Source organism: Peromyscus californicus, unplaced genomic scaffold (assembly GCF_007827085.1).
Source record: "Peromyscus californicus insignis strain IS unplaced genomic scaffold, ASM782708v3 Scaffold_24__1_contigs__length_46423439, whole genome shotgun sequence".
Classification (NCBI taxonomy): Eukaryota; Metazoa; Chordata; class Mammalia; order Rodentia; family Cricetidae; genus Peromyscus; species Peromyscus californicus.
This window is the reverse complement of record NW_026294535.1, coordinates 2756062-2769849: the sequence shown is the minus strand read 5'-3', so window position 1 is coordinate 2769849 and position 13788 is coordinate 2756062. Positions and strand designations below refer to the sequence as shown.

General features: G+C 49.3%; 1 protein-coding gene across 5 annotated transcripts in view; it reads right to left on the bottom strand.

Moving 5' to 3' along the window:
• Positions 1-13788, bottom strand: part of Abtb3 (ankyrin repeat and BTB domain containing 3) — a 256093-nt gene that overhangs the window by 46512 nt on the left and 195793 nt on the right. For 4 of the 5 annotated variants that reach the window (XM_052752947.1, XM_052752946.1, XM_052752945.1 and 1 more), the window contains exon 4: positions 11942-12094. In XM_052752947.1, coding sequence (XP_052608907.1) covers positions 11942-12094 — 153 coding nt within the window. Of the gene's footprint in view, positions 1-11941; positions 12095-12238; positions 12408-13788 lie in introns of those variants that run through there. The other variant, XM_052752948.1, reaches the window with a different exon arrangement.

Here is a 13788-nt window from a genome sequence, read left to right as displayed (position 1 = left end):
TGTGTGTGTGTGTGTGTGTGTGTGTGTGTGTGTGCGTGTGCGTGTGCGTGCGCGTGCGCGTGCGCGTGCATACACGCGCAGCATGTGTGTGGAGGTCAGGGGATTACTCTCAGAGGCAGGCTCTACATCCTACCCTGTTGAGTCTGGGTCTTTCTTTTTTCTTCCATTCACTTCAGACTAGCTGGGAGATGCTCCTGTCTCCATTTTGTCCATCCTAAAGTAGGAGTGCTGGGATTACAGATGTATGCTACCACATCCCACATCCAGCTGTGACGTGGGCTCCAGGGAATCGGGTTGTCAGGCCTGGAAAGTAAGTGTTTTCACTCAGGAGCTTTATTTATTTATTTGAAAGGTATGAATGAAATGCATGTCCAAGTGTGGTTTTGAATTGCATCTCCAGGATTGCTAATAAGGGGATACCCTTCCGTGATTTTCTCTGCACCTGGAGAATGGTCCTGTCTTTGTGGAAAGCCCTGGAATTGACCAAAGCTGAGAAGTGAATTCCCAAGAGAAGTTGAGTCTGGTGGCTGAACTTTTTAACAAGAGCCATGGGGCTGTTAGAAAATAAGGACTTTCACATTTCCCATCATGCCTCTGATTGGAGTTGCCATTCCAAGAGAGAGATTCTAGGAGAGAGAGCATGGCCTTTGGAGTCACATAGACCTGGCTCAGATCCCACAAGGATTACAAGGTCAAGCAAGTTTTACAACCCGCTGGAGCTTGGGCTCCTTCTGGTGTGAAGAACCAGGCTTCTCATAGAACTGGGGGAGAATGAACAGAGTATGAGAAATATCTGTGACCAGGTCTTCTCCACAAAGGCTATGGATGGCTTTCTTAGAAATCTAAGACAGACTGGGGAGATGGCTCATTTCAAAAGATGCTAGCCATGCAAACATGGCTACCCGAGTTTGGATCCTCCACACCATGGGCTGAGCGGTGAGTGCCTGTAATCCCACCACTGGAAGGTGTGTGAGAAAAGTGTGTTCCCGGAGCTTGCTTCCCAACCCGTCTAGTCAAATCAGTGAGCTCCAAGTTCAATGAGAGAATCTCTCAAAAAATAAGAAGAGTGATTGAGAAAGGATGCCCATTGTCAACCTCCACACAAGTACACAATGTGCTTTGTGTACCCCCACACAAGTCCATACACACAAACATACAGACGACACTCACATATACTCCACATATGAATGGGGGATGGGGAGAATGAGAGGGAGATGCAAAAGAGGATATGAGTTGTAGTTACTCTTATTTTCTTTGTCGGCTACATGCCTCAGTTTCCCCCACAGGTGAGAGTATCACTCTCATTTTCCATGCCTAGTGGAAAAGACACGCGAGCTCCCCCAGGCTGGTAGGGCAGTTCACAGTTCAGTGTTTAATGAGCTAACGAGAGGACAGTGACCTTGGGAACACAGCACCTTCGAGCAGGTACCCACAAGTGCCGAGGGACTGGCTCCCCGCTGTTGCCGGAAGCCCCCCTGCCCAGGCTGGTACTGCAGGAATTCCTAGTTGCCTGACCTGTCACCAGGCAATATAACGATCCTGTGTAACCAATTCTGTCAACCAGAGTTTGGTTTGGGAGGTTTGCTGGTGTGTGCGCAAATCTGTGGGTCGTGCAGAAATCCAATAGAGTCAAGAGTGGGCCAAAAATTATTTTAAAAAATTAATGAATTGCTGTTTCCCAAGAAGCCAAATCCCACAGTGAAAACTAGGCCCCTTCCAAATGCCAGCCTGGATCTGGAGCCCTAGTCTGGAAATGGGCTCCAGATGCCACTAAGATGTAGTTCTCTGATGTTGCTGTAAACACCAAATGTGTTTGCTCTGCTTTGAACACTCTGGACACTCAGGACACGTTCCAAGTGTTGGCAAACTGCTGCCTGCAGTCTGCTCGGAGTGCCACTGCAGGGGCCGCTAACGGCTCCCCCACTGCCAGGCCCTGGTGGCCCCTTTCAGCCAGCGTCTCCTATGCTGGTTCCTTTTGTGAGTCTTAGAAGCTTTCTCTCCACACGCACTGCTTCAGGATACGTTTTGTTAGCGTCTCCCCAAAGGCGTCCTTCGTTGAGACCTCTCGGCTGACTGTGTCTTCTTCCTTCGGTTTCTTCCCTTTCTCCTTCTCCCACTTCTTCTTGAGACAGGTTCTCATGCAGCCCAGACTGGCTTCAAACTCAACATGTGGCTGAGGACCTGAACTGATTCCTCTGTGTCCACCTTCTAACCCACGGTCATAGGAGTGCACAACGGTGCCCAGCTTATGAAGTGCCAGGGATCGGGGCATTGTTCATTTAAGGCAAGCACTACCCACTCAGGCTATGTCCCCAGCCCTTCACTGACTTCTTACCTGCCTACAAATGTCGCATGCTTTTGCATTTGAATTGGTTTGGCAAGTCTAGTATGTTTACATGCAGTATTATCAACATATTTTCCCACAATCCTTTAGGTCCTTCATTCATTCAACAAATATTCCCTGGGTGCTGACTCCATGCAGACCCATGACCAATGAAACTTATTTCTTTCCTAGCCCTAAAAGATAAGAAAGCCACTTGTTTGAGCTGAAAGTCCATGGGGTTACTCTGCTTTTGTAATAATCTACGCCTCTTGGTTGTTCCCCTAGCTTCCACTCTCTGGGAACAAGACCCAGGCCAACAGGAGCCACATTCTCTATCTAGACATGTCATGTCCCCTCCTGCTATCTCATCTTAGTGACCCCATCTGGGGATGCTTGACAGCTGTGGACATGGTACCAGATTCCATCCAGTGATGGCTTCCACAGACTCACACTTCAGAGGAAACACAAAAACCCGAGTCACACTGAGGAGGCCTGTTGTCCCCAGGGTAGACACAGTGACTCTCAAGCCAGCCATCCCTAGCTGGTTTTCAGCCTACGTCTTGGGGACAGGCTCACTAGTAGGAGTGGAGAGACACATTAGACCTAGTCCTGGGCCACCAACAATTTCCCCAAGGGTACCATACCACACTTGCTGTGTTCACTATTATCAACATCTTTGTAACCATAGAAACTAAGACCCGGAACTGGCAAGCAACTGGCCTGAGGTCACACAGAGAGAATGGTCAGTCTAGGCTTTGAACCCTGGCAGGGCAGCAGCAAGGCTCAAGTTCCAACTCACTTTACCCTGCTTTCTCTCTAAGCAGAGGCTGGGTAAGGACTTTGTCCCTGGTGATCTCACTCTGATGGACAGAACTGTAAGGACCCTCTCATTTGGATGCATAACCAACACTTTCCACAAGAAACCCAGTACCCGCCTCTCCCACACTGCGCCATCTTTGAGTAAACCACCCCAATTGCACCCACACCCAAACTAGAGACCCCGAGCCAATTTTAGCACAAAAATGTGGTGAGTGGAATAGACAAAACATCATATTATACAACATCCAACAACCAAGCTCTGCTCCCCACAGTGTTATGTGTAGACTTAGATCACCAGGAAGATACGAGGTCACCGTGTTATGTGTAGACTCGGGTCACCAGGAAGATATGAGGTCTCTGTGTTATGTGTAGACTCAGGTCACCAGGAAGATACGAGGTCACCGTGTTATGTGTAGACTTGGGTCACCAGGAAGATACGAGGTCACTGTGTTATGTGTAGACTCGGGTCACCAGGAAGATACGAGGTCACTGTGTTATGTGTAGACTCGGGTCACCAGGAAGATACAAGGTCACTGGCTTAATCCACCATGGCTGCTGTCCTCATAAGGAGACAGAAGTGGGGACAGAGACACAGATGGTGGCCCGGTGAGGACAGAAGCAGAGACACTGCCCTAAACCGAGGGATGCCTGGAACCTGCAGAGGCTGGGACACAGGAGGAGCCTGTCCTGGTAGCTTTGTCAGAGCATGTGCTGCTAACACCTTGGTCTTGGATTTTACCCTCCATCACCATGAGACAATGAATGTCTGTGTCAGTGGCTCAGAGGGAGACAATGTGTCACTGTAGCCCCAGCAAACAGATGTGCCCAGCGGTGTATTCCCATCCTGGAAGGTATCTTTGGCTGTTTCTTCCAGAGAATGTTTGGACATGTGTGACAAATACACATATACATATTTCACACAAGGGTGACATCTTCCATACTGGTCTGCATAGCTTGTCTCATTTAAAACTACCCCAGGGCTATTACTATATTTTTATATTTAGTTTTATTTCATGTGAACGAGTGTTTGCCTGCAGTGTGTATATGCACCATGTGCACAGGGTGCCCTTGGAGGTCAGAAGAGGGTGTCAGATCTCCTGGAACTGAAGTTATAGACAGTTGTGAGCTACTGTGTGTGGGTGCTGGGAACTGAACCCTAGTCCTCTGCAAGAGCAATAAGTGGTCTCAACTGCTGAGTCAGCTCTCCAGGCCAAGAACCATTATTATTACTGTGATAAAACATACATAAAATTGATATTATTTACTGTCTTTTTAAAATTTATAAAAAGATTTGTTTTTATTTATGTGTATGTAGTTTGTTTGTGTGAATGTATTTGATGTTTGTGGGTGCCTGAAGAGTCCAGAGGAGGGTCTTGGGTTCCCTTGTAGTTAGAGTTACAAGGACTTTTAAACTGCCCATTGTGCATGCTTGGAATCGAACTCAGGTCCTCTGGAAGAGCAATATGTACTCTTAACCAGTGAACCATCTCTCTAGCCTTTAACTGTCTTTAAATGTTCTTTTGATGCATTTGGTGTATCTACACTGTTGTGTACCCATCACTACCATCCGCTTCCACCTGAAACTGTCCCCATCACATGAAGACCGCCCCCCAGTCCTTCTGCAGCTGCCCAGGGCCATCCTGCAAACTTCTCACCCCTCACCCCACACCTTCAACAATTCCTGTCCCTCCCATCTCTCCTGTTCCCTGTTACCCCTGTTCTGTCCCATTGCCTCAGACTCTCTGCTTCTGGCTGTCAGCTTCTCACCTGGAGCACTTTACTTCAGGGTTCATTACCCCTGCCTGCCTCTGCTCATCCTCCATGCTCTCTGTGAATTATAAAGCTGATGTTTCCCCTGCTTTAACATTGGTGACAGCTCACCCCTCCTACAGGGCAAGTTTGAGTTCTTTGTCAGGGCAATAAAATTCCCTCCCCAGGCAGAATTCTCTAATCCTTTTACTTCCTCTCTCCTCCCCTTCCAGTGTGGTGTATTTCCATTCATTCTTCAGGATACAGATCAAATGGTCCCTGCAGGAAGGTCACAGCAGCTCCCTGGCCTGGATCTCTACTGACTGTCCATCTCTTGTCCAGATGAGCACATAGTAGAGCAGTCACACGGTAGACGCTCTGTAGGTGTTTGCGGAATGTCAGGCTGTCGGGCTAGTTTGCCATCCTGAGCAGCTTCTACGGGCTGTCCCTGACTGTGGTAATGGCGGATAGTTGAGCCCCAAAGGCAGTCCCCTAAGACCTGGGGGAGGGCAGCATTCTGTATTCTAGGAGGTGCTAATGCATTGGCATCAGCATTTGGGAGGCAGTGGCTCAGTTGGGTCATGATGGCCAGCAGTGTGAAGTCTGATGTCTCCTACTGGAGGTGAAAGGACAGGCCTGCCAGTGCTGCACATCCGTGGCTATCCAGCTGTGAATCTGCAGGGAGATGGCAGCATCCTCCAGGCAGGGACGGATAAGGGCATTCAAGGGGAGAGAGAGCAGACTGCCGGGGTGGGGAGCGTTTGGGGCCACACAGAGTCAGTGAAGGCCCAGGTGCTTGGTCTCTGTTGGTGATCTTTTAAGAAGAAAGCAGGAGGCTCCTGGCTGGGATTCAGGGATCTATAAGGGCATGACTGTGGGACGTGGTCTGGGAGTATACAGTTCCAGATCCATGCCTTCAGCTCTCCCCACGAGCCCCACATCCTAAGAGCTGTGTCCCTTTAAAACCGGAGCTTTTCAGAGTCTGCAGGCCACTTGCAAACACCTAATCCATGTATCTCTCTCATGTCAGTTCATCTCTGCCCAGTGCCCAGTTCTACTCTCTTGGTAGTGCTAAGATTGTGTTTGATATCACCTTGCTCAGTTGCCTACTACTGTTTAGTGACAGCATCTTCCCACTGGTAGGAAAATTCTGATGATCCTGTCTCCTACAAGCCTGGAATAGGCTCTGGTACCATCAAGATCCCACACCAGACCTTCTGGATGTATGGATCCAAAGAGCTGGCCAACCACAAGTCAAAGATGTTCATAAGAAACTACACAGTGTTCAGATTTTCTGCACAATACAGTATGGAAAGTATTTGCATATTGAATGAAATGCAAATCAGCGAGATGATTTAAAGTATAAAGGAGATTATGAACGGGTGGATGCAAACACTATGCCATTTTACAGAGGTCTTGAGCATCCACAGGGTTTAGTGTCTATGGGGGTCCTGAAACTCTCTCCCTCTAGACACTGAGAAATGACTACTCTGGATCTTTCTGAGACCAAAGGTTGAAATTCTATGCCTCTGGATCCTCTTCTCAACCAATGCTCTTTGGTGTGGGCTTTGCAGGTATGAGCACACACACCATCTAGGAAGCTGGATTTCAGCTGTTGCTACAGGGCAGCATTTCAGGACCAGTGTTCTTGTGGCACAATCTTCGCTCTGGAGCCCAGTTTGGCCACATCAAAGAAATCATAAAACACGCCAGCCTTAGAGGGGTCTCTCGGGATTCTCAGGAGGCCTGAGAAGGGTTGAAGGCTGCAGGTGTGAATGTTAGCCTCAGCCCTGGTACCATGCCATGGTCAGCCAGCCCATGAAGCAGTCCGTGGCCGTTCTCATCTTTTGGAGGACTGGGGTAGTGAGTTCCCCCAGGTCACCTGACAGAAGCAGCAGACCTCCAGGAGAGCACTCTGCAGGGTTTGGCACTTCGGTGCTCTAGAAATACCACACAAGAGCAAAGGTGAGCATGTAGTTCCCAGGTCTCCCGAGTCCCAGTTGGACACGTGGAACTTCCTCATCCTTGAACTTCTCCATTGTCAGACAGTTGAGCCACCTCCAAGAAGGATGAACTGTTCTCAAGAGGTGCTCATGCCCCCCTAATCTTGTTGATAGGTGCTGCTCTGCAGCTCACAAAGGATCTGAGCATACCTGGTTGCCTTTGTTTTTGATTTCAGCCCTCACTCGAGAGCTGAAAACCTACCTCATCCAAAGAGGAGGAAACAACAGCATTTATCTTTGTATTTTTGAAGGGTTTCAAAACCAATCATCAAGAAAGCATACAAAGCCTGCCAAGATGCATTAAGCGTTCTTTCGTTCCTCTCCATAGCTCCCCCACTCCCTTACCTCCCAAAGAACTGGAGCAAACAAAAATCCTGGCTCTGCAGTTGGGGCGATCTGATACTTCATTAAGGAAGAATAAATAGGTTTCCTCCTCGGCTCAGAGGCTGCAGCCACATGGAGTGGTATGCCTTTAGAATATCTGATCTCCACAGTGAGGCTGACTGTAGCTGAGCGAGATAGAAGAACATCTCTGGCAGCCTTTGACCAAGGTCACTCTGAAGATCAGTGACAAATGAGTACCAGACCTGGGGATCCTGGACCAGGCTGCTCCTTCCTGACTGGTTTCCATGCCACCCCCCCTCCAGGAGCGAGCGGCCAGCTGGTAGGCAATTACGTGTGCTAATGCCACTGACACTTGAACATCAATGCCACGCTCCTGCATTTGTTAGAACACATGACCCTCACCCCGTTTGGGCTGCTCTCATCTAAGATAAGGGAGCCCAGCTCTAAGTCAGAGCCAGAGGCCCCGAGTCCATCTGACAAATTCCAAGGCCAATTGCTGGCAGCACAGATTAGCTCTCATTCACAGCAGTTGTGTGTCTTCGGATGTGTTCTGGAACCCCTTTGAACCCCAGTTTTCTTTTCTTAAAATAGGATAATGAATGTGCTTTGCACAGTTGTTGGGGATGGTTACATGCACACCACAAGGATGATCAGCATAAGATAGAGTAGGTCCCTGGTGCCTTTGCTGGATGTCAGAATGAAAACAAATTCTCTGACCCTGCTACCTGCAAGAAGAAGATGGTGATTCCTGCTTTACGTCGTCATATTAAATGAGAAAATGAGATGGTGTTATACAGAAAAATAGGTGCTTTTTTTCATGTACTGATTTTTTTTTCTAGTTTTTTGGTAAGTTTTTGTTAAGTTTCTAGTATTTTGTAAATTTTACATTCTGTCTGTCTGTCTATTTATACACACTAAAGATTGAATCCAGGGCCTTGCTTATGATAGACAAGTGCTCCCCAATGAGCCACATCTCAGGACATTTTATACTTATTATTTGGGCAAACCAATGAAATCCTATGCAGTCACCCATCAGTACTCATGCGGGATTGAACCCAGAATCCCCGATAAACAGCAAAATCCATAGATGCTGACATCTCTTCTACAAAACAGGACAATATTTGTATAGATCCTGCATATCTACATATACATTAAGTTCTCTGTGGATTATTTATAATACCTGCTATAATGTAGATGCTATATAAAAGCAATTATGCCCTATTGTCTAGGGGGAGTGACAAAATTGTCTGTACATGTTTGATATGGATTCTAATGTGGCCACAAACCAAAGAGATGCCACGGTGGACTCTTGGTGTGACTTTCAGAATGACACACTTGGTCATTAGACACTGCCTTGTGCTGAGGGAAGGGGACAGGGAAGAAGGGCTCCCGGAGGCTCACATCCAGGCTATGAAGTCCTGAGAAATAACACAACCCCAGAAGAGGGTCAGAGCATCCTCTCATAGGCTGGCCAAGGTCTCGGTTGATGGGGGTGGGAAGAAATAACATAGCTATCTTCTGAATTCATGGGTGATGTGTTCCAGAATCCCCTGTAGATACCAAAATCATTGCATGCTCAAGTCTTGTACATAAAATGACATAGTCTTTACACAAAACCTAAACATATCCTCAAATATTGTCTTAAGGTTTCCATTGCTGTGAAGAGATACCATGACCACAGCAACAATTATAAAGGAAACATTTAGTTGGGGCTGGCTTACAGTTCAGAGGTTCAGTCCATTATCATCATGGCGGGACATGATTCTGGAGGAGGAGCTGAGAGTTCTACATCTTGATCCACAGACAGCAGAAGAAGACTGTGTGCCACACTGGGTGTAGCTTGAGCATAAAAGACCTCAAAGCCCTCCCCTACAGTGACACACTTCCTCCAAAAAGGTCACACCTCTTAATAGTGCCACTCCCTATGGGCCAAGCATCCAAACACATAAATACATGAGTCTGTTGGGGCCATACCTATTCAAACCACCACAGATATCCTTTAAAGATTTATTTGTGTGCGTACGCCTCTCTTTCCCCCCCCCCTCTCTCTGTGTGTGTGTGTGTGTGTGTGTGTGTGTGTGTGTGTGTGTGTGTGTGTGTGGGTACTTGCATGTAAATTCAGGTACTTCTGGAGGCCAGAAAAAGGTATCAGATCCCCTAGATCTGGAGTTATAGGCAGCTTTGAAGTTTCTGACTTGGGTACTGGGAACATAATTTGGGTCTTCTGTGATAGTAGTGCGCACTATGAGGTCTTAACTACCAAGGCATTTCTCTAGCCCCTCACAATTCTTTCTTTTTGAGTTTTGTTTTTTTGAGGTCCACCTGTCTCTGTCTCCCAAGCGCCAGGATTAAAGGCATGAGTCACCATGCTTGGGTACCCCCACATAATCTTGAAATCATCTCTAGGTGAGTTGAAATACCAATACAATACAAACTCAATATAAATGCTTCTTGTACTGTATAGGGAATAAAGATAAGGAAAAGATGTCTTTTCATGCTTAGTATAGGTGTAATTTTTTCTCTCTAAGTACCTGTGACCCATAGTTGGCTGAATCCTCAGCTGCAGAACTCCTGGGGCCGAGTTCTTACTACACATGGTGATACCTGTGGGTGTTTGTGTTTGCTGTTCAGCTCCTGACCCTTTCACTTAATACCTGTGTAACACTGGGAATTACTCGGTCTCAGCGGGTCTTGATTTTCTCCCACTTTTTAAAGGCCATTCAAGATTATTAATCAGTACAGAGGGTTTCTCTTAGTGTTTCAGGGGTTCTGGAGACTTGAGGACACCAGCTAGAGCAACTACCACTTTGTGAACACTGTGTCCCTGCTTCATACTCATGACCTTGTCCTGTGTTTACACCAACCGGGGGAGGGGGCTGATATTACTGTCCCCACGTCACTCATGGGCAAATGAAGATTCCGAGAGGCTGATTAACTAGTTGCACAATTAATTAACCATAGTAGAGGCATCTGGGCCCAAGCAATGGGACCCTGAGGTCCAGGTTTGTAACCTTTGAGCTATGGGGTCTCCTGAGAACATGATAGGCAAAGATCGCTTTTTCAGGAAGCGGCAAGGAAACAGGTCACCCCGCAGGCTGGAGCTCATTGCAGCAAGGAGAGCCGGAGCATCAAGGCATTGCGGGCTGAGGACGGTGAGCAGGAGTGGTAGCAGTGAGCTGCAGGTAGCTAACAGCCCTGGGAAACAGGAGGCGGGAGAGTCTGGTGGCCAAAGGCTGGGCTTCGTCAAAGGTGCAAGTCTTCCCTGGCCCTCCTTCCTGCGGGCTGCGCCACAATGGCTTCCAAGCCTACAGAACTGGGAGATCATGCTAATCTCACGCGGCTGCTGAAGGGACTAAGGAAGCAGGCTGCTGGTACAAATGTCCTGTTGCCGGCTACAGCCAGCACACGGTAGATGTTCCTGGTTGCTCCCCCATCTCTCCCTGGACCCGCGGTTATTCTAGTGACACAGTGCGAAGCATGGCGGCAACGGCTCAGGTTTCCGCCTAGAGAACCCTGGAGGCGGAAACACTCGGTGGCTGGAACTCAGCCCAGGGGGCTAGACTGCTGGAATGTACATCCTGACGATTTACCAGTCAGTTACCTCAGACACGCTAACTTAATCTACCAGCACCTCAGCTTCCTTATCTGTGAAGTGGGCATAACAGTCGCACTTCTCAGGACCTGGGGACCATCTATATCAAGCACTTAAAATCAGGGCCCAGCTTATGGTTCCCATTCAACACACACTGGCAGTTTTGGCTCTGATCAGCCCCTTTGTGAGCTTGGGCGGAAAAGCAGTCTTCAGGAGCCGAGGTTTACATGACAGACCTGAATATCCTTGTGGCCCCGCCCCCTCCATTCCCATCAATACTGTTAGGACAGAAGTCCCTGTGGTTTGGGGTGAAGTACTCCCAAGGGAGGACAGTTTGTCATCAGGCGGTGGGAAGACATTTGAAAATGACATGGCCATCCGGAGAACAGCTGAGGAAGTCGGGTAAGGGGGTGTTCACGCGTTATTTGTTTTTTGTGCCTTTTTCATGTGGATCCAGGCAGGACTCATCTGATCGAGCTGGCTGGTGTATTTGTTTTGTTTTAGATAAAGAAAACCCAAGGCCCCTCTATGAGGGCTCTGGCCAGCCCATGAGTAATGCCCACCTGGCTGGAGGGGAGACCTGGGGTATAAGTCTGAAGCACTCAAGGAGGCCCATATCATCCTCAAGGTGGAGGGGAAGACAGAGAGGGTGCGCTCCCAGACAGAGATTTTACTCTGCCAAGATTGGTCAGAAAAGTGAGGACGCTAATATTTCACAGAGAGAGGGATAGAGGCGACAGCAGAGGACAGAGGGACAGGAACACAAATGGTTACCAGCAGAGACTGGTCAGAAAAGAACAAGACACCTCCCATCCTGTAATCCACAGGGACCCATACTCCAAGGATCCGCTTATTGTTCATCCCCCCACTCACCTCCCACCCGGTCTGCCATTTCAACCAGCAGAGCCTCAGCCTCAGCGACAGTAACGGAGCTGGGAGCCAGGTGCCAGCAAGGGGCGGGGGGAGTGTAGTGCACCCGCAAGCAAAGCTTGGGACTCTCCACCCCTACCTCCAGAGGCATCCCCTAGGACCCATTCTCACAGTTCCCGCCCCCAGGGTCCCTGCGCCCTTCCCCCGTCGCCCCTCCCGCCCCCTCTCCCCTCCACCTACTTGAGCTGGCGCGGCTCGCAGTCCACACCCGGCAGCAGCAGCCGGGCCGCTTGGCGGACATCATCGCTGTCCATAGAAAAGCTGCGGCGGTGGCCGGCATGCGCCACGGCCACTCGGATCCACTCCATCAGAGGGGGCAGTACGAGGAAGGGCCTGCGCAGGAGGAGGGAGGCGGGGATGTGTTAGGACCGTCAGGGAACCTGGGCTGCTCAGACCCACCCCGACTGGCGGAGACCCCATCCCACCCCTGTCCCTACTTCCACCCCCACACCATCCGGTTTCCCTTGGAGACCCTGCCTGGAAATTCCTGAGTGCGAGAGCCTTTGGAGACATCCTGACCCCACTGGTGACCCCGGGGCAGACTCTCTAGACTCTCCGGGTCTCGGTTTCCTCATCTGTGAAAGGGGACTACCAAGGCCACCAAAGGATGCAGTGTTACTCTGCTGTGAGAGCTGTCCCTCTCGGAGACGATGTGCATGTGGAGATGAGTCACTTCCAGCGCTAGCGCAGGGTCCGGAGCCAGAGGAACCTGGTGTTACTCCAGATTGCCAGCCCGACCCAAGGAACCCTGGCTGTCTCCCTTCCCAGCCCTGCCAGCTTGTTGACACCCTTCTGGCCTCAGCTCTGCACTAGCACAAGGCTAGGAAAGGCACAGAACACCTGCCAAAGCAGGATGGGAGCCAGATGCAGTTAACCTTCACAAGCGGGACTGCTGGGGCCCAGGGGCAGCCAGTAAGGCCGGACCTGGGGACACTGCACACATCCCAGACACTGTGGGAGCCAATGGGTGCAATGGACACTGTGCACTGTGGGGGTCCAGTGTGTGGCAAGCGTATGCCTCTGCTTGAGCCATAGCTTTCTAAGCGGACCTGAGCCTGCCTTCTGTTTCTTCCAGGGACTACATAGTCTCTTCTCACATTTGTATCCTGGGGTGTGAAAATACTTGAGTCCCACTCCAGGGTTTAGTTGGTATAGTATGAAGCTGGGCCTTGGTAATTTTTAAAACCTCCCCTGTGTGTTTTTAATGTGCATCCCAACTCCCTGGATGGCTTGTGAAAACGCAGATTGCTGCCCCCCCCCCCCCCCCCCCCCCCCCCCCCCCCCGCTGCAGTTTTGATTCGCTAGATTAGGAGAGGAACCCGGGAAATTGCATTTTTAATCAGTTCCTGTTACTACCCCTGCTGGCCCAGGAATGTCACTTAAAGAACAGTTGTAACTGAAGGAGGGATGGAGAATCACCTGGTGGGGCGGGGCACTAAGAGCAGACTCCTTGGCCTGTCTCAAGAGATGATGCGTGCATAGAGTTTAGGACACAATCTGAGGGATGGTGCAGCAGGTGAAGCCTGACGAATGGAGTTCCATTCCAAGGACCCACATGGTGGAAGGAAAGAACCAACTCCTGAAAGCCATCCTCTGGCCTCTACATGATGCACACCATGGCATTGTGCCCCCCAAATAAATAGATGCAATTAATTTTTAAAATGAACATCATTTGAATAAGCACCTCCCATGTTTCTGATTTAAGTGGACTATACTTTGAGAATGGTGTTATACAGACCTGCAAGATTTCCTGCCACTTGGCAAGACCTGGACGCCTCTGAGGCAAGGGTACCTATGGTACCAGATTTAAGGAAGCAGGATCCTGCAGCCGTGGGAGTGCAAAAAGGGCTTACAAGGCATCCACTCTCTCTCAAAACACAGATGTCATGAGGTTCCACAAGGTTTTGGTGCCATAGTCCAGCTTTCCTAGAGTCAAGCTACTCGTATGATGTTAAAAATGCAACTACTCAGTCTTTTACACTCATCTTAGCTAACCATGATCATGAGATCTTCTAAATGTTTAGGGC